The sequence below is a fragment of the Saccoglossus kowalevskii genome, chromosome 11 (assembly GCF_978046115.1).
Source record: "Saccoglossus kowalevskii chromosome 11, keSacKowa6.1, whole genome shotgun sequence".
In the NCBI taxonomy this organism is placed as follows: domain Eukaryota; kingdom Metazoa; phylum Hemichordata; class Enteropneusta; family Harrimaniidae; genus Saccoglossus; species Saccoglossus kowalevskii.
The window spans coordinates 11133821-11160212 of record NC_140651.1 but is presented as its reverse complement, the minus strand read 5'-3'; the positions used below and the strand labels follow the sequence as shown (position 1 = coordinate 11160212).

Below are 26392 nucleotides of genomic sequence, written 5' to 3'. Positions count from 1 at the left end.
ATACGGCGAGCGAAAAAAAAATGAAGATATAAATATTTTTTTTTTAGCAATTTTTTGCACTTACAAGTCGGCGGCGGGCGCGAGAAATTACGCTGAAATAAAATTTTATTTTTATTTCATTTTTGGCTCCTGTTCATTCGGCGGGTTCACGAAACAAGGGATAATAAAAGACTGGCCTTATGCTGCATGTACAAAGATGATATAAATTTGTTGCTTCATTGTGAGTGTGTGATTGAAAAATATATTTTCTATATATTATCAATATATTGTTAACTTTCAAGGTTAACATGCAAGACTGCAATACAAAATCTTCCTGTAGCTAGTATAGTAAAATATTTGCCCCAAAATGGTATATTCCTACTGACCACAAATATCAATGTGGGTCACCCCCTCCCCACCTTTTGTCCACATTATAGCTAATCAACCAGAGAACTCAAAACTTGTCTACTGTGAATAGCATACAAGTGTTTTACAGAAACCTGAAATTGAATACTATTAAAAAATACAAGAAACAAACAAGATTCCTTCTATATCTGCGTATCACATCAAATACATAACATTTTATTTCATAATAACAGCAACAATGTTGTTTTTGTCCATAAAAAAAAAATTTAAATAATGTTTTCTAAATTAAACCAGGTAAATATGAATTAGACAATATTTCTATTTTACATACTGTAAAATATTTTATTTTACATTCAGCTCATCAAAAAATAGGGAAAATAGATTCCATACAAATCACCCCAAAAGCCTTTCCAGCGAAAATTAATTCCAGCTAAAATAAAATATTTTACAACAATCCTCACATCTCTGAGATAATATAACTTTTTAGTTAATTGGACTTACTGTAATGGTATAGTCTCTGGTAGCCATCCTGTTAGAACGTGTATGATAGTAACGTCACCAAATTCACTATTATTACTGCCACCGTTGTAACTGCAATGTTATAAAGAGAAAGGTGTCCAATAAAATCACTAGTGTCCACTCTAAGCATTATTTTTGCAAAATTTTCCCAGTGGGGTGTCCAAATTACTTCCGATTTAAGGTCAGAGATAAAAATTATAACATTTGCCAGTGCCAAGTTTGCACTGAAACACCGGTCATCAATATTTTGGAAATTAGGGCTTTTCTCTACAAAATATGGAGTTCACATTATAATTAGAATAGTACTTACTCTAGAGAAGCTACTTTGATGATTGCCTTAGTTAGTAACATTGGCCATAACTCATTTTGTACTGTTGTGGATGGTAATAACATGTTTTCATTGTCATCAAATGGAATGGTATCGTCCACTATTATCTTACGCCAACAACCCTATAAGAAACATGCATCACATTAGATGAGATAAATTAACACACATCTATGTCTATGTAATATTCATATGGATATGTTTATTTATGATATTTTTATGAGTGTCAGATTAATATTTAGTAATATTGCATATCATTATACATCTGTCACCGTAACGCCGTAAGTTACAGTGTGTCATAATTTTGAGGTATTTTACAGGGTATTTTCATCCTACCATATAAGGAAATATGAATTCCAAATATGGAATGATTACGCACTTAAGCGTCCTCTGATAATAAAAACAAACATGGCTGCCATCGGGGTTTGACCGGACCCCACACAAACAAGTTTGCTGATTCTTTCCTTAACTTTTTTGATTTCGGCATTCCAATGATGTATCCTTGGAAGGAAAAGATGTATAATAATAAGGTTATTACGAGAATACCTCAAAGTATGCACTCAGACAGTTCGCCGCGCGTCGGTCAATACTCCAGCTGTACTGTCTTCGTGCATACTTTGAGGTATTCTCATAATAACCTCATATTATTATACACTGGAAATAATAAAATTTACCCATCCATAAAATGATGTACGAACGTGATACAGATGTGTTCAAATGACTGTAATTGAACACCACTGTTCACACAGCACAACACAGTATATTTTGTTGCCATTACAGGCTGTTATTTCTCATTAAATTATTTCTACAAGCAGGACAAATAATAATAAGGTTATCATGAGAATACCGCGAAGTTTGCACTGGGGCAGTACTGGAGGAACGCATCAACCTTCACTACATGTCAGCCAATACAACTGCCGTACTGCCTTTGTGAATACTTTGCGGTATTCTCGTAGTATTGTGACCTCATAGTATTGACTGCACTGTTTCAATGAGATATTTGCTCTATTAGAAGTGCTATGATGAGGTAAATTACATGTGTGTTTCTATAGTGAAAATAGGTCATATTGTAATTATTCCATATACAACATATGCAATTTATTAGTTAGTATGCACTCCTAATAGAGCAAATACAGTATTATAAAAAAACTCACCATCCAATACAGCCTGACTACATATTTACCACTAGGGTTGTACGCTGGTATGTGTGGACCTTTACCAACTTTATTCATTGCATAAATATGTTCCCATGGTTTCCACATATGATTCATTGGCGGTGAAACCATAGTACTAGATGGAGCTTCCGGATCCGCTACCATGGTTATCCTCCATAATGTTGTAATTTGACTAATGATCCATCTCATTAACTTATGAAAGAGAAAATAGACAGACATCAGTATACAAATATGCATATCACCACATAAACAATAATGGCACTCTATGTTATCTATAATGAGTAAAAATGGAGTAGCTTCTAATATGTTAATTTTTCAGAGCACTGTGATTATGAATAATCTCTGGTTTGGCTGCCCAGACTTCAAAAACTGCTGAAAAATAATATGTCACTTTCAGCTAAAGATCATGATGCCTTACCAACTGATATTCTAAAAATTATATATGGTATTACGCAACTACTGATTCGTTGTTTTGTTATTTACATTTCAAATTTTTTCATATTTTTTTTAATTCAAATGAGAAATATGGTAATTTATCATGTAACGTATTAATGATAGTACCAGCACTTACACGGCTGGAAGATGAATGTTTGTCTCAACAAAAATTTTCCAGATGTCTAGGTGTTCATAGCACATACATCCTAACACGCTAGTATTCATTCATACCACAATAATTTTTTTAGCTTGATAAAATTTCAGCAATCCCCTGAAACTTTCAGTCAATATATATAATGTATTAGTATGAGTAATTCCATTATGGAGATATTTATATTGAATCGTAATACAGTGGCCCTCGCTAAGTCACAAGTGGTGAGAACCAAACAAAAACCGCATGAAAGGGGGGTTTATAAATTGGAAATGGACAAAAAGCACATGTACACACATGGGCTTATTTATAATATGTTTTCTTTATTGGACAATATGTACACCTACCTCGCAATCATGTATGTGTTCATTGGTACTCATTAAATCAAAATCTGTGGCATTTTCATCAAATACAATCGGTGTCTTATCTAATATGAAGTCCTGTGGCCTTTTCCAATGATCTACTTTCTGTTTTAATGATGGTGGCATGTCAATCCGACCGTCTGCATCTTCAAAGAAATGTTGCTGAGAAAAAATGAAAACTACGTATCAGCATCTGAATGCACACTATAAATATACAAGGCTTGAACTTCACATCAAATTACCTTGATGCTATTCGAGTTTGCCTTAATGCCATTCGATAAGGTAAGGGTAATTTTATCAATTTCCGGTGTTCTCTCAACTCCCAAGTTTGATTCCTTGACATAGCTCTGAAATGGTAATAATTCTACGGAATTTGTTTTTTAAATACTCATTTATCATATGCTTGCTTTGCAAATGTTTTTCTTCTTCCAATCACTATGAGAAACAATTGTATTATATCAAAGATGCAGCAACTAAAAATTATTTGGCTTTATATTATATAAACCATGTGAAAACCATAATTTTTCTTGCACTTGGCCAAATTTTATTTATTGTTAAATTTGGACTTGACAAAAGTGTACTTGAGCATACAAAGGGGTTACAAGTTATGTATCATATCTCATGGTATATTGTATGCATTCAGGTTCATCCAGTTTATACCATAGTTGCACTGAGAATTGTAAAATATTTAGTCGATCACAGAAATTATAAAATTAAATTACAGGCGTGGGTGCAGCATGGAGCGTTTATCTCATAAACATGGGGATACGAACTAACTTGTACAATAATTGACTTACAAGATTGGGACTTTTCCCCTTTTCTTTTTCTTTGGTCTTGTGTGGCACTTCCCACTTTTCTTGATTGATGTCATTGTCACTGAACTCTGGCCATATGACTGCTTTGTGCCTCTTTGACTCACCGGTTGATCCAATTACACTAGCCGCTATTGACGCAGCTCTGAAATACAAACACAAAACATTGGTCATCAAGATGGGTTTCTCGTTTTACAGATTTTTGTGAGACAAACATACAGGACAGACTGACACATGGACAGATGGTGGATACATCATACCATACCAAATTAACCTAAATGTAGAGTCTCTAATCACAGATCAAAGTAAGATGAGAAACTACATTAACTTTTCAATTGAAGTTATGATTAAACTACTGACATGAATTGTTAGACCACACACAAAATTATCTATCAAATATCTATTATTTACTTTACCCATAACTTTGAAGATTAATTATACAGATTTTTTTTTTTACAGAGTGAAAATTAGCTAGAATGATATATGATCTATGATATTATAGGTAAAATGTATGTCAATTGGCCTGGGGTAACTCTGTTTTCTCTGATTAGTGACGAGAATTGAAAAGTGTATAAAATGTATAAAAACATGAAAATTCAGCAGCTGTGGTTGTGCTTATAATTTAAAACTTATCAAATGGTAGAATACTAACATGCATAATGACTACACCACTCCAAATACAATAGTATTCAAATAAATACAGCCACCATTTATAGTATTAGTTACAGTTACAGTATCACTATACAGCAAAAATGTTTTATTTTTCACAACTGTGTATTGTGTAGTGTTTATGCTCTGCTTTTCAGGTTAGGTACTTACAACTTAAAATGTTATAATTGTTATTTAATACCCAACTATTCTTTCACGAGACTTCATTCGTTACACAACTATTGTAAACAGAGTAATGTGTTTATGTGTGTCTCTATATATTCACACGCAGCTTGTAAACAGAAAATGGCTACTCGCACACCCTTCAATCTAGCAAGAAAATGGCTGACAAATAAACAAACACTGATGAAAATTCAAAACAGACAACTGTGACAAAATTACACAGAATGAATGTTTGAATAAGAGGCAGAAGTTTTTAATACCAGTAGCTGAAATAAATGAAAAAAAAAATATTTTAACACTTCTAGCGTACAACCTCGGCCACAAAAGCCCATGAAGATTAGAATCAGATGTTTTAGGCAATAGTTCTACATCAAAGATTGTTACTACTACTTTCTTTACTATATTTATTGGTCTTAGCAGCTTTCCACAATGCCCTGAAGATAGTATTACCTGTGTTTCCTAACCTTAGAAAGTGCATAAGATGTCACATAAGGTATCCCAAACTGAGTTCATATGCACTAAAGCATTACAGATAGCATCGAAAATTTTGCAACTCCGAACATTTTAACATAGACATTAAAAAATGGTAAGAAACGCCATGGCTACTGTAGATCTGTATCACAAGACACTGGTTACTTTGTTCGAGACATGTTATTGCTCAGACAACTATAGAAAGAGAGATTGGTACTAAGCATGATTTTATTACAAAGGTGCTTTTGTTAGATAGATTTGTATTCACACGGAATAGTTGGGAAAATCATCGCCCCGGAAGAAATCAGAGTAAAGTCAACAAATTACACAAAACACCCTTTGAGCACTTGAGCTGTGTCCATGATTTACCTAATTTGACAGCGTTATACATTATATCTGAACATGAAGCTGAAAAATATGTAATATGTATTGCATTATATGAAACATCCGTTTGTTCGTAATTATCCTTAACATTTTTACGGAACTTAGGAAATAGCGATTGCACGGTTACAGTTTTATTGTTATTACCAACATTATGCACACTCTGCGGTTTGATGTTGGGCAATTTGGACGGTATACCTTTTTGTAACTCATGCCTGCCCGAACTCGTCATAATCGCGTTAAAAATACGCCCCGTGAATTCAAAACATAAAGATTACAATGGTAAAGAAGGCGCTATTTACAATGCGCGCAGATTATGACAGCCATTTTGAAATCTGAAGAATAAACAAATTGGAGCAGCACTTACTCTTGTTTGTTAGCCGAGCCCACGCGGTTTGCTGATTCCTTCTTTTTGGCAGCTTTGGTTGCCATTATGGACGTCCAAAAGAGTCCGTTTTGGTATCGGAATTATAGTCTTTTTCTTCGATCGAGCTGAAATTCCCGATTCAACTATCTCTAGGCACGAAAGGTGGTTGCCACGAGCAAAGGTCACGCAACAAACTATATACGCATGCTCAGTGACCGTACGACAATCCACTACATAAATCGGTTTCGTTGTACGTTTTCTACCAAAATTAATCAATTATTTTTCTAAAATAAATTTTACAAGTGATTGAGTTCAAATTTTATCATAATAATTGAATTCTACGCAAAAAGACACAGCATTTACTTTCCTCGCTGTCGCCCTCTATAGTTAGTCCCGCTAAAAGTTTTCGTTTTTACGTCATTCCTCAAACATTATGGTACCATTAGAAACTCTGAGAGACCAATAATTCAACAATTTACATGGAAAACTGACACCGCGGTTTTACGACAACTATCGAACTTCGAGTCACTGCGAAGTTACTTACATGATCGAGCCTACCCAATCCTAAACCAATCAGGTGAATCAGAACACAGCTTGTTTCTTGATACATAAAGGCAAATTGTTACATGTAACTCAATTGCCCACAACTTAAAATAATGAGTAAAAAAGTAAGAAAAAGTGATTTATTTTGTTAGAAAACATTATTATCACTGGTGTTGAACACCCCCCCCCCAAAGGAAGTCGTTTCAACTACACGGTTATAATAAGTTTCGGAATTGTGACCCGGGTGTGTTTTCGTGACCCGTGATTGACAGGTTTATTTATTTATTTTATTTTTTATTTTTTTTGAGAATCGCAATTAGTCTTAATTATATAACGTTATTTGTGGCAATGCACCCCGTTAAACATATACACACAGACTGTCTAATAGTCAATCCCTGACAATCACGAACTGTATTTTCGACATGCGATACAGCTACAAAACGTTAAACACGGTACACTTAAAACGTTAACAGTAGTTAAGTGTTTGTACTTTTAGAATCTGTTATATACAGTTTATATACAGTCTTCTGCGCTACGTGTACAATCATTAGACAAAATTGACCTTAAATTGTTGATTTAAACCAACTCAGTGATAACACTTTTACAAAAGAAATTGTAATGTATTCTATTTTGACCTAATCATTCAAGTGTGGCGTCTTGGTACGGATCTTTTTACAGTTGTACAGTACATTCAGGACGTGTTTACGCACCGGAATAATTGGGCAGTGGAAACTGATTAGGTTTTTCTTTTTTAGAAATAGGAATAAACATGATATAAAGTTGTAACGCCCATATATGTTGGGAAAGAGTTCTTTTTGTACCCCCACCCTTGAAATACTAATCCTACCCCAATCCCTACCCCTACCACCCATCACTCAGTATAATTTTATAAGTCCCATCTACTGACACCTATAGTTATCTCGAGAGGCTTACACAGTGAATAGTGGGGCCTGGGTATGGGTTAGAGTTAGGATTGGAGGTGATGGTACAAAAGAAACATATTTCAAGTTCTGGCACATACGTAGGCACGTGCTGGTATGCCTAATTTGTTACATTATATCAGAACGCGCTGTAAGCACAGTTAATTTGTTGAGTATGTAAGTATGCCGCAACTTAGTAAACCATCAACTTTGTGAGGGTAACGCATTGAAATATACATGGTATATCACTGATCCGGGACCTGACCTAATTCGAATGCCCGGGGTTCACTGGCTCGCTTTATGATTAGATCACGAAACGAGTTCATTTAGTTGTCTGGGATTTAGATAAATTACTGCATTAAACAAGCGGTTGGCAATTAGAAATACCGGACGATAGCAGAAGTGGAAACCAACAAAGTGCACAGGAAAATATGATAGAAAAATATCCTGCAGGGATCAGTAACAGATAAATTCTGCAAGCCTGATCCTTGGGGAAATAATATTCGGGAACAAATACAGGAAATTCATCATTGAAAAAATAGCACAACACTAAGAGAGGGACTGAACACATGTTTTGTACAGTTTTTCTGTCATTGCCTCATCTCCCACCCATCCCGGAGTTTCTAATAGTCCTAATTAAATTATAGTTTCGCCAAAGACCACTCGGGCAGGTGTGATCGCTATCGTCCACTATACATATACTATTAGGTTATAGCAATAACAACGGTCTATTTCTAAATTTTATTTTCTGGCGACATTGCTTTGTTTTCCACAAACGAAGGTGCAATTTTCTGCTAATAGAGTTATTTAAAAAAAATCATCGCAGAGACAATATTAGCACCACTAACTACTGTACTGTAACCAATGGATGGACGGAGAATACAAGTGTATTTGGGTTTTAGTTCATATAATTATACGTGATCGTGTGTGAACGTTGATAATTTGATTCGAGAAAATCAAGGGTCGATAATTTTGGGGGGCATCAGAGCTTTGATTTAGGCGAGTTCGGTGTCTCGTCATGATTTGATTCCACAACTGTGTGATACTACCAGCTTAACAACATAGTTTTCAATTTGGGTACCTTCACAACCTTTTTTTATAAAAAAAAAAAACTTGTATTATAATAATAGTTCTATTCATAATATTGACGCACAACGCAATGATTACAAAACAAAAATTGAATCGACTTCCTCGCTTGGTGAAATAAATACATGTAAATTGGGTTCTAGTTTACGCTGAAATGAAACCGGAAAGCATGCGAGATTATTGCAGAGTTTTGTTTTCTTTCGTTTTCAATTTAATGTGGTTCACCGAACTCGAAGTAGATGTTAATTTGACCGTGACGATTTACATTCACTTTGCCAGACTGTGGACAGTTGCGAACACTTGCCCGTCAATCAACAAAAATCTCAACCTTAATTTTTGTTTCAATATTCATCGATATCATCATTTTTCCGTCGTCGTTTCACGTTTCTCTACACTATTTAACGTAGATAATGATTTATTCCAATTACTCGGCCATTTTACAGACTAAAAATCACGGTCAAGTTAGTTTTAACTTTTTACCAATACACCCAAGGTTGATCGCAAAGGCGAGTGTACGATTCATGTCTTTGAAATGCTGACATACAAGTGCAGTATGTGTATACATGTATATTGCATATAAATATTCAACACAATTTTGCATAAATGTACATGGACCTTCAGTAATGCGTTGCTATCAATCTACATAGTAATGCGAGTTTTGGCGAGTGCATGGTAGCCCCACCGAGGAGACACCGTGGCGGTTGTATCTGACTTTTAAAAAGGAAAATCTAATGTCGGGAGTGATCTACACACGTCTATAGGTACGAACTCGTGCGTGTACTTGTCACTGTCTGATGCAATGGTTGGTCTTTACACGATAACTCAACCACAAAATCACATTATCGTGGACTTCACATTGAGATATAAAGGACACATAATAGAATCTTTTCAGTATCGACCTTGATACGGTAACTATGCGACATATACAATATAACACTATCAACATGCCTGTAACTTAATTTCAAATAACCTGTACCGGGAGGGACGATAGGCACTCGGACAATGTAAACGTTTGTTTGGTGTGTCCATTAGCGTAAATGGCTTTAGATAACGAATGGATTGTTGTTGTATATGCTAAAATATCGCTATATAATTAAATTAGAATTAAAAATTCTTTTACCTTCTAGTGGAAACTTATTTTCAATGTGTTTTTTAAATGATTTACACCACGGTGATCACGAGAATTATTGGTATTTCACGTCATTATTGATTATTTGAAAAACTTCGCAAGCAAATATTTGCAAACGGTATTTTAAGTTTGCTATTAATTTTTGGACACTGTAATAATGGTGTGATAATCATACCGTGACGTCATCGTTCTCACCTGTCTCGCCAGTATTCCGTATCCAAAGCAGACGGGACAGAACTTCGCCGAGGATCATCGACTGACGGAGCGGACATTTTGCGCGAATTTGTATCACGCTGAAACTCCTCAATCCCCGGTAAAGCAGAAATTTTTCCCTCTCCACCTGGCACCGGGAATGCAGACGCCCTTCGACCTCCGGGTTTGGCGAGCTCGGCAATATTTAAATTCACCGACGCTGTCTTTTTCTCGGCATGAAGAGAAGACCCCTTTCTGTCAATTTTACCGCGTGATTTCCTGCCTTGCAGTGGCATGGGAGTTAGTTCCGGAAGAGAATCTTCCTCTTCTTCGTTAACGCAAATATTTTTCGGTAATTTCATTTTTTTGCCCAAAATTTTCGACGCTAGTTCATAGATCTGTTCCAACGGTATGGGCAACACTGGATATATAAATTCGCGATGGTAAGCCGTCATTTTTTCAACTTGTTTGTCTCTCTCTGTGTCGGGAGAGGTCCGATCCCTCTTTAATGCCATGTCGTTCACGGTAGTCAAAACAGTAACCAGATGTATATGAATCTTAATATAACTGAACAGCACACACTGTCGACAACACGGCGTATTTTACAAGGGGGTGCGATATTTAAATAGACCCCTGATTAACTAAATTCTTGCCTATCTCCAGTGGACCACTTGACATTACGAAGTAGCAGAACTAAACGATGAATTACGAGACTGAATTACAACCAGTCAAGAGGTCAGTTTCAACAAGATTCACGCCCAATTGTAACCCAATCCGACACGACCTAGGTTGCGATGTCCGGCGTGTGTTGCCAACCGCGAAATGCCTCGAAGAATTAAAGAGGGAAGGTGGCCGAACTCAAATAACGGTTGACAACTCTGTAACACCTATCCGTGATATGTCTGTGTCAACTGCTTAAAATATATCACGTCCGTCCACCGTTACCATGCAGTCGCACTGGAGCTCATGAGCTATCGACACCCAACAAGGCTGTTCACGCATTGCACATACCAGTACACGTCTAATCAAATGTACACGATGGTAGAGTCAACAATGACGCCAGTTACACACACGCATGTGCTTCACGACCAACGAAGACAAGTATTACACAGTAGATGGGTAGATTGGGTTGGTCACATCAATACAGTCCTAGCTTTTGTCAATGTTTACCTTGCCTAGTTTACTTAGGATCTTTTTTAAAAATAACTTTGCATTGCAATTGGAACAACAACGATGCGATTCAAAAAAGTGTACCTTTTAGAATGGAACTATGCGACTGCACGCACTGTGCACGGCTAAACCACAATTGCAATGATTTTACCTGGCGGGTAATTGGTACACACAGATACGGTCGTACATCTAAATTTGACACACTCGTCACACTGCTACTAGCGTTACGAGAACTGTTTGATTGGTGGGTGGTTTGACGAACAAATCACGAGTTGTCGTGCTAGGGTTGAAGTTCGATGTCTGATATGACCTTGGTTGGGGAACCGACGCGACGACACAGGTTGCAGATATAGGCTCAGGGCTAGTTAGTAGTTGCAAACACAGTGAGAAACGGCGCCAGCATAATGAATATCCGACATTTGGCGGAGCTAGTACAGGTCCATTTAACCATGCGAATCTTCCAAAAACTCGCGGAATCACCGCTACGAGCTACACACACACACACAGCTGGTGGCAATTCCAAATATTGCTATTCATATGCAATACCTGCTTTGATGTTTACAGCCTGCTCGACAAGGCTAAACAGGTAAATCAACATTGCTCCTTCAGTTAAAGTGGTGCGCGATCGACCGCGTAAAATCACATTTTGACCATAAAAATGCCAAAATCCGCAGCTAAGTAATGCAATTTGAAAATAACAACGCATGCTAAACACCGGAACGGGGAAATCTGTATTAATATAGACTGAATGCAAGCTTTCTTACTCAACATACCCCGATTCGACGTGTTCATTATAAGACTGTTATATTGTTTTTTAAATAACTACTTCAATGGACTAATTTTCTTTTGTGGAAATTGATTCATGAATTGTTGAAATATAAAGTAATTGGAGCAATAACACGATGAACATTTATATTGTGTCATTAGCTGTTACTTTAGACCGATAAAACGCCTCGAGAGATACTTTAATAACGAATCCGCCAATAGCATGGGAATCATTTCTTTAGAAAAAAAACAATTTTCTGACCACTTTCCGTTCCATGTGTTCTATCCATTATAATGACGACCAACGGTCATAAACCGTGCACAGTACCGAGTACAGCACCGGTTACTAATATACACATGTAGCCATGGCAACCCTAGATTTGTCACTAGCGCCGTCAGTATAACAACGGCACGCGCAGACGCTACTGCATTGTTGTGAGCGGGAATGCCTTTTATTTCAAGTTCAAGTTTCTGCGAAGCCTGTGTGTGTAAATAACGCTGTTTCCGTGCCCTTTTCGGACGATGCTTGTTGACTAACATATTTAATAACATTTCTACACTACGCCGCTTTCAATAAGAATTCAGTAGCTGTTAGAAAGTCCTTAAAATGGTTAAGTGCCATGTTTTTTTTTTTTTGGAAATTGTTAATTATAACACGGTTCCTAGAATAATTAACCGTGAGTATATGTGGAACGAGGATTAACAATGGCGCAACAAAGAAAAACAACTCAAACTAGGTTCGAGTCATTTTTTGGAAACTATTTCTAAAAATAAATGAAAGAAGATGTATACTTTTCACTAATCTAATGGTTATAAATGTAAATCGAATGACAACGGGCGTTCCACATGCCTGAATACGTCATTGTTACCACGTGACCGTCATTCATATAACCTAAACGAAATAAATGAAGTACACACTGGCGAAATAATGACAAAGAATTATACTACTGGCTGCCTTAGAAACTTACTGAGTGAGCAAATAATGCACTGTGCCAATGTACATGTAAGTTACATGTATTACTAGTTGAGGGAAAAATTACTCAGTCCCTAGTAAATAAGTATCTACTATTTACATAAAATGGCGGACGGATATCGAGCGTAAGTAAAATAAACTGATACGGAACCGCCCAATGGTGGTAGTTTTCAACTTTTGTTACGACTTAGACGTACAAACGGGACCCATGCTATGATCGAACGATAGTTTGCAATTGTTATCTCCTGGGCTAAGTTCAGGCGTTGAACCAATTTAATTCGCTGATTTGTTCTCTCAAGTCCATGTTGATATAGAAAGTCATTTTAAGTTTTATGCTTTATAAATCACCTAAAAAATATCATCATTTGACCAATCATAGCGTTATCGCTCTTGACGTCACTACTATCGCCATCTGTTATCATTGGCGTTGGGTACATGCGTACTTCGCGGATAGTGATACCAATATGCCGCAGCCAAACACAGCTAGTCGTTTTGACTTGAATGAATCGTAAAGCAAGATTTGTTTTAAACAAACATGAGTTTCGTACTCAAGTGACAGGTTCAGGAAAGAATACTGATAAAAACAAAATCGCTCAAACCATTAGACACAGAGGGTGACAGCACGGCCATGATAAACACTGCAGAAGCAAGTAAATACATAGTAAATGTACACACATCACTCCTAAAATTTGTCTTTACTTTTCAAGTTTTCACGTTAAAAACTACCAATATATATTCGTTTCCATATCTAAGGATGAAGTGCCAGGACTGTGGACAAGCAAGAGCTAAGCTGTTCCAAGGTGATTTACATCTGTGTAAAAAATCGTCAGCTTGTTCGCTTTCCACCAGCGCCAAAGTCACCGAAAATGGCCGACCAACGTACAGACAATGGAACTTCAAAAGAAAACAAGTTGGATAAGATTCAAGCTAGCCTAGCTGAACTGACATCAAATGTAGACAAACTAACTGACATGGAAGTTATACTACTGGAATTACAATAATCCGTCACATTCGTGAGTGTTTGCTTTGACAATTTCAAAGAACAGATCGTACAACTCAAAGCTGAAGACAACGATCTCAGAGAAAAGTTGACAGAAACAAGGGATAAAATGAACGACTTGCAACAATATTCAATATGCGCTCCGACGTAAAATGTACGAGAACGCGAATACCCCGAAGGTTGTGACGTTTATTGAAATACAATTTAAATAATTTAATATTATAACTATATATTGTGGCACACACTGTGTATTTGTCTCGCAATATGATTACAGTCTATTAACGTTCAATACAAAGTCTCGAAGGTCGCTTGTCCAATTGAATTGCAATCCATTAGCATGGATGACTGAGCAGTGTTGATTAATAAATTCGATAACGAGACAAATTATTATGGTCACGTGACTATGGTATTACCGATATGCAGAGGTACACTGAATGAAAATATCGCGTTATTCAATAGTGTGGTGCCATGTGAGCATAGGGTAAGTACAGTTAACGCAAACGCCGAGGACCATAAAGCGGTCAGCGTATTATCACTAAGACAGACAGTCATATCCCCAGCTGGTTTGGGGTTCATAATAAGATTTTCAGAAATGTTGTACGAAATAACTCGGATAATGTCATTATGAATGACTTCATTAGCTTATTTAATGCACGTTTAATGTTACTTACTCAGGTGAAAATAATCTAATATATACACACTGTTTCTTCTCAGACTTGTATTACTAGTCTGAAGTTTGTTAAATCATTGTTGCCATGGTGAAGTCGAATCTTTTAGTTTTTTTTACCAAATGTGCCTCTGTAAATAGTTTCTGAAAGCTCGAGTCAAACATTTTGATTTCAATCAACGTCAGTGTTCACGTGACCGCCCACCGTTTGTACAATCAGATTATGAATGAGACGCACAATTCATCTACCCATAATTCTCATTCACGTCTTCAGTTTGTGTAAAATAATGCGTGATAAGGTGTTACAAAGGGTAATTAATACAAACAAAATTGTGTAAAATCTTAATTATACCACACAGACATGTAATCATTGCAGGAGGGGGAGGGGCTTGGTAGACATAGCCTAAGATAACTGAGGTTACAAGGGGGTGGTTAAATACTGGATGCATGTTTTAAAATCAAACGCTAACAGGTACATATATTATGGAAATCAAAGCACAATTGAAAAAGGTCAAGCTGCACGCCTCACCGTGGCTTCACTTGGGCCACCGGGGATTCCACAACAAAAAGGCATATTCTACGCTGCGGTCGTGCAACCGCAGTGGCGGCGGCACATGCAGAATTTTGTGCCGCCGCCTCAGAACCGTTCAAGGCCAGTTTAATACACGCAGTATGCAAGCGGTGAGAACATCGCTTCCCCACCCAGTAGTACAATGAAATATCTATATATGGTATTGATTAATGAGAAAAAGTAACTCATAAATACTGCATGTAGCATTTAACAAGATATTAAATAAATAGCAGAGATGATTGCAACAGGTATCAGGGGGGAATTCTTCTCCTCTAGGGTTCTCCACGCGTGCCAGGGGGGAACCTCGTTTCGTCTTTCTATCGCGTCCCCTTGAGGTACGGGATCGGGTAAAGTCGTTTAAACTTACTTTACAGTCAATTAGGACACACACAACAAAATACGTTTCAACTTTCGTCTTAATCGATCAGTCGAGCACTCTATAAGACACAGCGCCCTGGGGAAAAATCCCCAAGACTCTGTCCAAGACTGTGTCAACACTCGCCCCAAGACTCTCCAGAACTGGACTAGACTGCGTCTATCGTGCTGTACTCGCCAAGACCAGCTAAAACTCTCTTTATTCATTTTCAAAACCTTAACCAATTACAAAGCAGTATAAAGACTCTAGGGCGTAACCTTCAATCATACAGCCAATCACACTAAGTACTGAACACGTCATATCTTTTGATTAATCGTTCACTACATTAATAACTACGAATACTAAACGTCAGAAATAGTAGTCCGAATAGCGACGGTTATCTCGTAATTAGTTCCAAATCACCGAGTCGAGTTCCGTCTAGAACATCAAATGGCCTAAACGATGCCAGACATAACACAGCAATTCGCTAGTAATCAACTAAATAAGTCGGTCAACAGATACGCGTAAACAAATTCATCACACAGGTTTGGGTGCACAAGACGTCACAGATATTGATTTGTATCTCAAGATCATTGTTTCCAGATTGGAATATCGTTTGCATTTGGATTGACATGATAATATTTCAACTAAGGATGAGCTTGAAAATTTTATAATCCGTCCTTAATCCGAAGACATTTATTTTCTGTGTCTGTTCTCACTCGCACACAGGTATATGTTTTCGCGTTTGTTGCTGTCATGGGATAGAAACTGACAGGAAAACTGACATTGTAAGAATTGAACGAATCTGTCTTTTAACTATTTTAAAATCGGGGGAAAATATCATTTATTATTAATTTGTTCTCTTTTCGAGGACCTCAGGAAAAAAAATCAAAGATATTATTTTGCGTAAAGTTGTGGAATTGATGAGGACCATGGAAGCTGACTGTCACGTACTCCAATCTAGGACAGTATCTGTCTCATTCCTTAAAACTAAGATGGAGGAGAATTTTCAAAAACCTTGTGTAATTTTACTGTTGTTTTTTTTTGTCTCCCAAGCCTAAGACTACAGTTAATACCGATATAGCGTTGGCTACAAATTTGGAGCTAATCTGGTAGACGTCAGTTCACATTTAATTTGAAGGTAATATTTTGGATCAAAACTAAAAAAAAAAAAGAGATGTAGAGTAATTTGCATATCAACAGCTGAATATTAAAGTCCCTAAAATCCACTTTATCCACCTACTGATTGACTTTAATGACATGATTAAAACACAGATAATATTTTGCACGTGCTTGGGTAGGTTATTAATTTTGTAAAGCGTATACAAATATGCAAATGAAGACATTCATAATAATTCACAGGATGATGAGAGATGTGATAAATTTTAAGAATATCAAATTAATCATTAGGCTCAAAATATATTTAATAGCAAGCTGTGCGTCAACTGTAAATACAACACTTTGATATTTTTTGTGTACAAAACAGTTTAAAATGGCAGGGTCTATGTTTTTTTCATGGCAATATCACCCATATCGGCGTGAAGTAAAAAAAAAACTATTTCAGAAAAAGTACCGACTGTCATTTTGATCCCGTAATAGAATCACATATATAATGAAGGAATACGTCTTAATTGAGCAAGATATTTATTATTGTAAAAGCGTGTCACAAATTGATAATTATTAAAATACGAAAATAAATATCAATGTAACCAATGGCAACAAGCTTATAACTTTTGTAAATTGTGCTCGCTGATGCTTTTCCTGTCTAGACGCAATGATCCCGGGACCCGCCGATAGCGGCAGTATTTTCATTCGAGGTCAATTTTGGATCACCAGGTCATTCCTAAACGCGTAATTAGGACTGAGTCGAGAATCAATTTTGGGTGCCAGAAATCATCCAAAGACGTTTATTTGGGTATAATTTGCGCTGTCAAGACAAAGTTCAGGCTAATAAAATAAGATTGACGACGTTTTTCCATGAGAAAAAAGTTAATTATTTGTTGAAAAAAGCGGAGAAAAATTGATACGCAGAAATCGTGACGTTGACTCTACGCATGCAATGCAGCGTCATGGAAATTGTCTACAGCACGCATCTTTCGATGACGTGATTATTTTGCCAGCCAGCCCAGGACGCCGTACAGACATTGTACTATTAAAGGTAAGAGCTGTTGCCCTTTTCCACAAATTTTAATACATTCGTAACAATTGCTTTACCTCTAAAACTCTGCACACCATGCTATGATCATTCAGTGTTTTGAACTAAACGACTCATCACTTGGCAAAGCCAATTTTCAGGATTTATTGGCACATGATGTCATGAATCAGAGAAACTAATGACCAAAAATAAATATTGCATCGTATATAAATGATGACAGCGATTTACTAGGCCTATGGCCTGTGAACTCATATGATGTGTGTGCACGGTGCGACTAGTAACAATTACCTAACCTACCGGTCCTTCACGGCCACAGTTGTCGCGATGCATCTCAATAAAATAGCCATGTCTAGGGGCATGGATATGATTTATAGTCTTTGCCCATTAATGTAATGTTATAGTGTATATGAAGTATGTGACCATGATTAATCTTCATGATCATTTGTGACCACACCATTGATTATTCGGCATAGGCTACCACACACTGTATAATATTGAGCAGAAAGTCATGCAAGAAATTGCATTTGATTCACCACATTGGCATGGCTGGCTGTATTCATTCTTACTTTTTGTTAATGTTTGGCTCACTACAAGATTTAGGCTTATTTTTGTCACATGCAAGTAACAGCAAGAGCTGCAATGTGTACATCAGGGGGCTTTTATCATGCTTGTGATGTTGCTATTGTAGGTAAATGGCCACAGCAGGAATGTACATAACTCTCATTTATTAGGCAGAAACTGATAGGGGCTAATTCCTTGTGCTCACTACATACACATGTACATCAGTGAAGGTTTTTCTGTTGCCAGCTGCCATTTTTGAAATGGTGCCACCGATCAACAGTTCATGCCACTCACCTCAACCTTAAACAATGACATGTGTTGTTATTTGTTATTCATTTCATTTTTATGGAAATGAGTTACCTTTTTCTAAAATAAACAAAATTTGATAGTAATATCATCATGTAAAAAAAAATTGTTTAAAATGATTGTATTTGATATAGACTGAACATGTTGGGGAAAAAATAAATCTAAAATAATAAAATCCCTGCCTAACTACCCAATATTTTTTACTTTAATACTAGAAACACCAAATTTGTTTTTCATTGGCCTCATAATGGTTTGAGATCTTTTTAACATGGTCCACATAAATAATGAGGGATGAACTGGGATTCTGTACAAACAGGTCCATGCATTTACATTCTATGTTTCTGGTTTGATGTTGACTCATTTACAGCCCTGTCATTGGTGATACAAGGCTGTCTTATGCAAACCAACAATGCTGTTTTTGCACATGGTCAATTCACTCCGGTTATATGTCAGATGACACATTACCATTGCTATGCGATAAATTCATTACTTTTACCAGTTCTATCAGTTCTATCAGTTTGATGGAATTGATATCATCATTGATAACTCTATGAAGTACAATTACATTCCATATAGTCTCTTTTCACCTACTTTATTTCAATTTCATTCTGAATGGACAGTTGGATGAACATACAATAGCCTAAAAGTAAGGGGGTATATTTGTACAACACCCTGTAACTTTGCATGATATGGGTCTATAATGGGTCTTGTAAACAGTTAACTACTGGTTTTGTACAGTTTATTGTTGCTGCACATATACTTATTGAAAACAACAAGATATAGTATTTTCGGCAATATGACTACTACCAAATTGGTGGGTGGTGATACCTATCATTTGGGTCTTCAGTCAACACTTATCTGCTTTTGCACCATGAGTCGTTCCATGCACATCATACCAGATTTAATCATGACACTCCGTTTACAACACTAATTTACCTCATTATAATATAAATGTGCATAACCTGTGTTTTCATTGAGAGGATGCTTGAATGCACGGTAGTGCTTTCAGCATCCTCTCACTAGTTATTTACAATGCGATTTAATTTATGGAAAGTCCAATCATTTCCAAAGCATTTCAACAATGTTCTTCCTATTGAACATTCCTCTACTCAACACCTTACTCAAATCATTCATTACAATATATAATCCTTACCACTTTTTTTTTTTATTTTCTTCCAGGCGAGATAATTCAACCATCACCTGTATCTCCTATTGGTTCAACTTTTTACTTTATTCTTACTCGAATTTTTTGGTAAACTTTTTGTATATTGATGGTTAAGATAAAAAATAAAAACTTTATTTTTTCCTTGTTCATTACAGACGTTTATTCTATTCACACTATTTTTACATGATTGTCTTCCAACTAGTCATGCTGAGTGATGTATAATAGCAGCTGGTCTAATTACAATCGAGTGGTGGGTGGGTCACAGTCAAGTACAAATAAGCCATTCACTGCCAAAGAACAAATATAATCATTCTTTACGATCAAGTACTTTAACCTCCCCCTCTTGATTCACATGACATAACCAAAAGACTTAAGACATCACCTACTTCCTATAACACACAACACCATATTCACATAATTGTTCATACATGTATACATTGTCACAGAAAAATCAATTACATAAATTTACCAACGGCTCCAGCAAATCATCCGCCCATATTAACTATAGCCTCGTTTGTAATCCCTCTAATACTTATATTTTGTGTTTCAATTACATAATGTTAGTCCAAAAATGTCAGCTTCTATTATTTGAACACAATCCTATTATCAAGGTCACATTTGTATTGCGCTGGTCCCGCTAACTCTGGATCTGTTCAACTAATGAAGACATAGACTGTCATGTATACATAGGGCACTCACATAGTAAAGGTGTACGTAATATGCCATGGGTTACTTTTGCTTGAAAATTTCATAGATATAGTCAAGGTTTTCAGGAGAAAATCCCTGAATATGGGCCAGATTTAAATATTTGGACATTTTCACCCACAAAAATGCCCGAAAATATCGTTTATTTATTTTTAAGACCACAATTTCGTAAAACAGTTTCGACGAGTGTCACCTGACTAATCAGTAACGACTTGCATATCGGTCACTTTTCAACTACCAATGGGTATCGATGTATTGTCATGTATAACGTAATAATGTGACAGCCAACTGAGAATGTATTGTATTTATACCACATTAAGCATTGGCATAATGCTATATTTACGGTTGTACAACGTTCCAAAAAGGTAGACATGGATTGCCATTTATACCACAGCCAACTGAGAATGTACTGTATATATACCACATTCAACTAGGCCGACAAGAATTGTCATTTACACCACAGTCAGCATAGATGTAGTACTAGTACTACATTTGATTTACAACATTATTATTTATACCACAGTCAACATAGATGTAGTACCAGTACATGTACTGCATTCGATTTACAACATTATTATTTACACCACAGTCAACATAGATGTAGTACCAGTTCATGTACTGCATTCTATTTACAACATTATTATTTACACCACAGTCAACATAGATGTAGTACCAGTACATGTACTGCATTCTATTTACAACATTATTATTTACACCACAGTCAACATAGATGTAGTACCAGTACATGTACTGCATTCTATTTACAACATTATTATTTATACCACAGTCAACATAGATGTAGTACCAGTACATGTACTGCATTCGATTTACAACATTATTATTTATACCACAGTCAACATAGATGTAGTACCAGTACATGTACTGCATTCGATTTACAACATTATTATTTATACCATAGTTAACATATATGTAGTACCAGTACATGTACTGCATTCGATTTACAACATTATTATTTATACCACAGTTACCATTACATTAATACCAAAGTAATCGGGCTGTTACAGTACTGAATTTACGAGGCATTCCTAACTAAATATAGATTATGGTTTTCACTCTCCCATGTCGCCTTAACATATATAAATACCTTATATTCAGTTTCGCGACATGGGCGGTGAAACACGAATATTGTGGCACGACGAACTAGTAAACACTGTAAAAAAGTACCTACATTTCAGACGCTGCGATAGATGGTCGACGTTTTCTTTCCGACGAAATTCGCAGTTTATCGAGTATGTCAGACGCTGTGGTTGTGGTAGACCGTCGTCGCACCGAAAAATTCAAACCGAATGGTACTTTCAACGTCACATCGCTACATTGCTGCTCCGCGCTCGGCGTGGCTCGAACCGCCGACACTCTCATCTCGTCGCTCCGATTCATACTAGTCGCTTTACAGGTTGAGCCTAGTCGGTCGCAAATGTCGATGAACGGCGAGAGTCCTTAGCAACCATTTATATCTTATTTGAAGCTAATTTGTCGCTCAATGGAACGTAACGAGTGGATCAATAAAGGCAAGTCAGAACTATCATCAATGCCCTCGAGAATATCACTAAGCACGTGAATCACGTGATATGATGACATTTTATAACGTTTTAACGTTCTAAAGAGTAAATTGAGGCTCTCACTAAATACAGCATGGAATCCATTGTGTGCAAATTGGGATTGAGTCTATCCACCAGCATTAGTGTGTTTCTCTGCATTCATTGTCACCCATTGAATTAGGATATCCACTGTTGTCCTCAATCCTGCTGAAAGCAGATTCAATTTGAACTCGCCATGAACGGGGGACAGCTAAATCCTTTTAGTCACAGTACAGTAGTTCCTTTTAGTTTCACGTCAGTTTATTTGTTAGGAAATGTCAGCAAAATTACTTAATGGTTTCATCAAGAGTGCAAAGATGTTCAGTTCATACAAAAGAAATCTCAAATCCCGTACCCAGCTGTAAATGTATGCTATCCACATATCGATTTCACAATCAACTTATGCCTCTGAACTACAGATGGCGCTATATTGGACTGGCGAACAAAGTGAGGGTTTGGTTGATCGCGAGCTAACCACACAAAGTGGTTGTAGAAAAGCAAAAAAGAACGCGTTTCCTGTATAGTGTATAAAGTACAACTGCCCTCAGCATTCACTCAAAATTGTTTTCCCCAAATATCAAACGTGTCCACAAATATTGTCTCCATCATGTATTATGTCTCCCTCTACGGCAGTAGTTGGGAAATCACTACTCAGCCTGAGGGAGACCTGGGAATCTAAATCAAAAAATCGTCACGAAAAAAAAAAAAGTGACTGATGGAGCTCCAAACATGACGTGCCATTGAAACACTGCACTGGTCCATTCTACAAGGTTGTTTGTTAACACTTTACTTGTGATAAATTTACACCAATTTTAAACTGTGTTACAAAAACATTCATGTCCATTACATAATTATGTAAATCGTCGCATTGCATGATTATGCAAATCATGTGCATCACGTGATTATATAAATCGCTTAGTTACAAGATTATTACTTGATGTCGTTATGATAACAATTACATGGTTATACAAATCGTCTTCATTACTAGTTATGCAGATTATGTTATTTAATAATTAATTATGTGTCATGATTATGAAAATCTCAAATCATTATATGATTTGTGAGAATCACATTCTTTACGCGACTATATAAATAGCGTTCGTTAAATGATTACGCAATGCAGAATACAATGTCACCAGACAATGTCTTTTGAACAATACAAGTGTTCTCGTTCCGTGAAATATAGTCACACGAGAGAAAAAAAAACGTAGGTTATACTATAAACTGTGCAAAATTTTACATTCGAAAAATCACAAGTCGATTATCTAAACCGGAAGATGATCATCATCATGAGGGTCATGTGACTTTGTCAACTGCCTGCCACTGAAAGTATGAATTCCAATGAATGATGTCACGTTGAAATCCGATGAATGATCATAAATTCAGAAATATGTGTTTAACTTAAGCTTTTACATGAAATAATAAAAGTTATAAGTAACTAAGAACAAATTTTGCTCTCAACTGTAGAAAGGTTTACTGACAATGCCGCGTTTTACTGTCACAGAAAAAGTTGTTTTTCAGTGGCTCGTTTTACTGTGCACGACGGAAAAAAATTACTGACAGACACGTTGGCGCGTTCCACTGTGAACGACAAAACAGTTGACTTACAGTCGTGCGTTTTACTGTGAGTCATGGAAAAGCTGACTTACATTGACACTTACGAGTTACCACACGTTGGTCATCTCTGTTGACTCGGAGATGTACTAGTATGTTGGATACACAGTACCGCAGGTTTCAAAATGCCGTATTATATAGGTGTATTGAGTTAATTACATAGGCAGTAAGCTCGAAGGTGCACGGGTGGATGGACGCCGCTACGCGAACCGGTAATGACCCCCGTTTCGGCGCATTTCATACGTCAAATAATCACGTGGGCGGTATGTACAGCAATCGGCCGCGCAATAGATAACCTTTCCACGTAATACCCGGACAATGATCCCTTGTTATGTGAAGGTGGTTTCTAAACTTGCAATCAGTGTTCAGCCATTTTTATCTCCTGAAATTGGTGATATGAACAGGTACAGTTCGAACAACTTGAATGTGTCCGCCACTGTCACGATTCCAAGTACAGGTAGTTTTTCATTTCATTATCGTAGAAGGATTGTTAATTAGCACACAATATTTACATATTTTGACGTAACAGTGGAGCTTCAATTCGAAGATGCGCATAGACTATAATAACATACATTTCAGATTTGTAAATAAATGTTTATTTCATACGGTTACTCGATTTCCCGCTTTAATTACCTTTCTTTCGTCAATGGATTTTACTTCCGGTCAAAAACGTTCCTTTGGAAACCGATAAGCACGTTTTAATTGCCCCGCTACTATGGTAACATGCACATCACATAGTAATAAATGAGTGCTGTTATGTTTAAATTGAAAAAATAAGCACTTCATTGACTGTTGCTAGTTTTCGTGTTGAATGTCATCTGCTACGTATATTTCACGTGCGTCGAATGAGGGCGCTTGACTTGTTGGAATCACAGGAAAACATTAACATTTTTTTATTATATTATATTATTAAGTATTATATTATTATATTAGAACCGGTCAGATAGCGCCTCTTCTTCTACGTAATATGTTTAATTTTTGAGTCGTGTCGAGGAAGTGTATGTTGTCGGGGAATGGGAACAAGAAAATTGCACTCAGAAGTTTTTACTCACCCTCTTGTTCTGATGGGTAGCAACGGATCTCGAATCAACGATGATTGTACTTGAATAGCAGTGGGCGCAGGATGGGATGGTCTCGTCCTCGACGACTGGCTCCTCAACGGCGCGAGTGGTGGCCTTTTTGCGCGTAAGTTCACTGGCGCCCAGTTCACCGTTAGTCTATCGCTGTTTTTCGCTACGGCCACTTGCTCCACCGGCGATGGCGGTGACGGCGAGTTGTTGTTGTTTTCGGGAGACGAGGGTGAATCGATGCAAACTTGAATACGATTCATACTGAATGCCGATAAACTAATATAACCAGGAATAACGAAATATTGGCTTCAAAGCGGTGAAATCAATTCACCATTTCCTATGAGCGTTATCGATTGCTTGACTACAATAACGGTATTAAATTAAGGCGATTTTTTCTCTAAACGAATACGATTGTTATTCTATTCGGTTTTCAGGCTAAACTATGGCCAATTAAGCTACAAATTACCCTGCGGATTTTATTTAAAAAACGATAATCTGAAAATGCTTATGGTATGATGATATTCAATCGTAGAATAGATGACAACAAAGAATTGCTTAAGGTAAAAAACGTCTTGGGACACGAACTCGTATAAAGGTATATTATTGTTGGCAGAACACGTAATTAGATTGCTTGATGGCGCGTGATTCGGTTCCACATACGAGACTCCTTCGTATAGTCGTCTGATTTCTAGAAGCGAGCAATACTCTACTATGGCCACACATAGCACATAGACCATTTGACGAAGAACGTGTTTACCGACGACTTTCACGGCAACGGCTCGTCTGATCAGCGTTTCAGTCGAGGGGTGCGATGGGATTGACGTAACGTCGTACTGCCCCGCTGTATCAATTACGTACAGGACACAAGCATCACAACCAGCCAATACGTCCTTCAATATAAATATGCTTTAAGAAATACATATATTATAAAGCAATGCAGCAAACAAAAATCTAACTATTAAATTACCATTTACGAGTAATTGGGCTCAATATTCATATCATGTGACTACTTTATACCTGGTCTGCACGTCCTTGAATTATAATTGGATCCCGAGTTGTTTTAACGTGGTGTGATCACTTCCAGTACTATCTATTGTTATTCGTAGGTGAAAATCGCAGTTGGGGTCGGCGACGTTTCGGACACCGTACCACGGTTTAAACTGCAAGTCTCAACGATGAGTTGTAATTTCCCGTTCCGTAATACATACACGATACAGTCGATGGTCACCCACCAGTTTCACTACTACATATCCGATTTGTGTAAAATGGCGATTTTCGGCTCAATCCGACAACTGATTTCGTTCCGGTTCGCTCTAATTACCCGAGTTGACTTGATCACGTTCGAGAACGACGCGGAGACTTGATTGCAGCCTTCAATTACAACATATATTGTCCATCTATCAATAAACCTTCATTCATCCAATGGTAAAAAAAATCAAGATGACTGTCCAATACTACAATGTCACCCGCGTCAAGACGGTAGAAACCTGCAATGACCTGTTCTACCAATGCTCGGTGAATTGGACACCAGTGCGTTCAAGCACACCAATATTGTTGCCAAGATGAGAAAAAAGTAATAAACACGGTTGATTTAAATGTGGATTATATACTTGTTTAGTGAAATATACACGAGTTCCAGTCTCCGTGTAAGGAATAGCGCCGTGGAGTCACCG

At 36.9% G+C, this 26392-nt stretch overlaps 1 protein-coding gene across 7 annotated transcripts in view; it reads right to left on the bottom strand.

Moving 5' to 3' along the window:
* LOC100369598 (androglobin-like) overlaps positions 1–26392 on the bottom strand; it is a 115662-nt gene that overhangs the window by 44666 nt on the left and 44604 nt on the right. For 5 of the 7 annotated variants that reach the window (XM_085505757.1, XM_085505759.1, XM_085505754.1 and 2 more), the window contains exons 2-6: positions 4110–4269; positions 3298–3474; positions 2344–2556; positions 1175–1314; positions 847–936 (exon numbers count right to left, since the gene is read on the bottom strand). In XM_085505757.1, coding sequence (XP_085361883.1) covers positions 847–936; positions 1175–1314; positions 2344–2556; positions 3298–3474; positions 4110–4269 — 780 coding nt within the window. Of the gene's footprint in view, positions 1–846; positions 937–1174; positions 1315–2343; positions 2557–3297; positions 3475–4109; positions 4270–6174; positions 6378–10047; positions 10575–26392 lie in introns of those variants that run through there. The other 2 variants (XM_085505753.1, XM_085505758.1) reach the window with 2 other exon arrangements.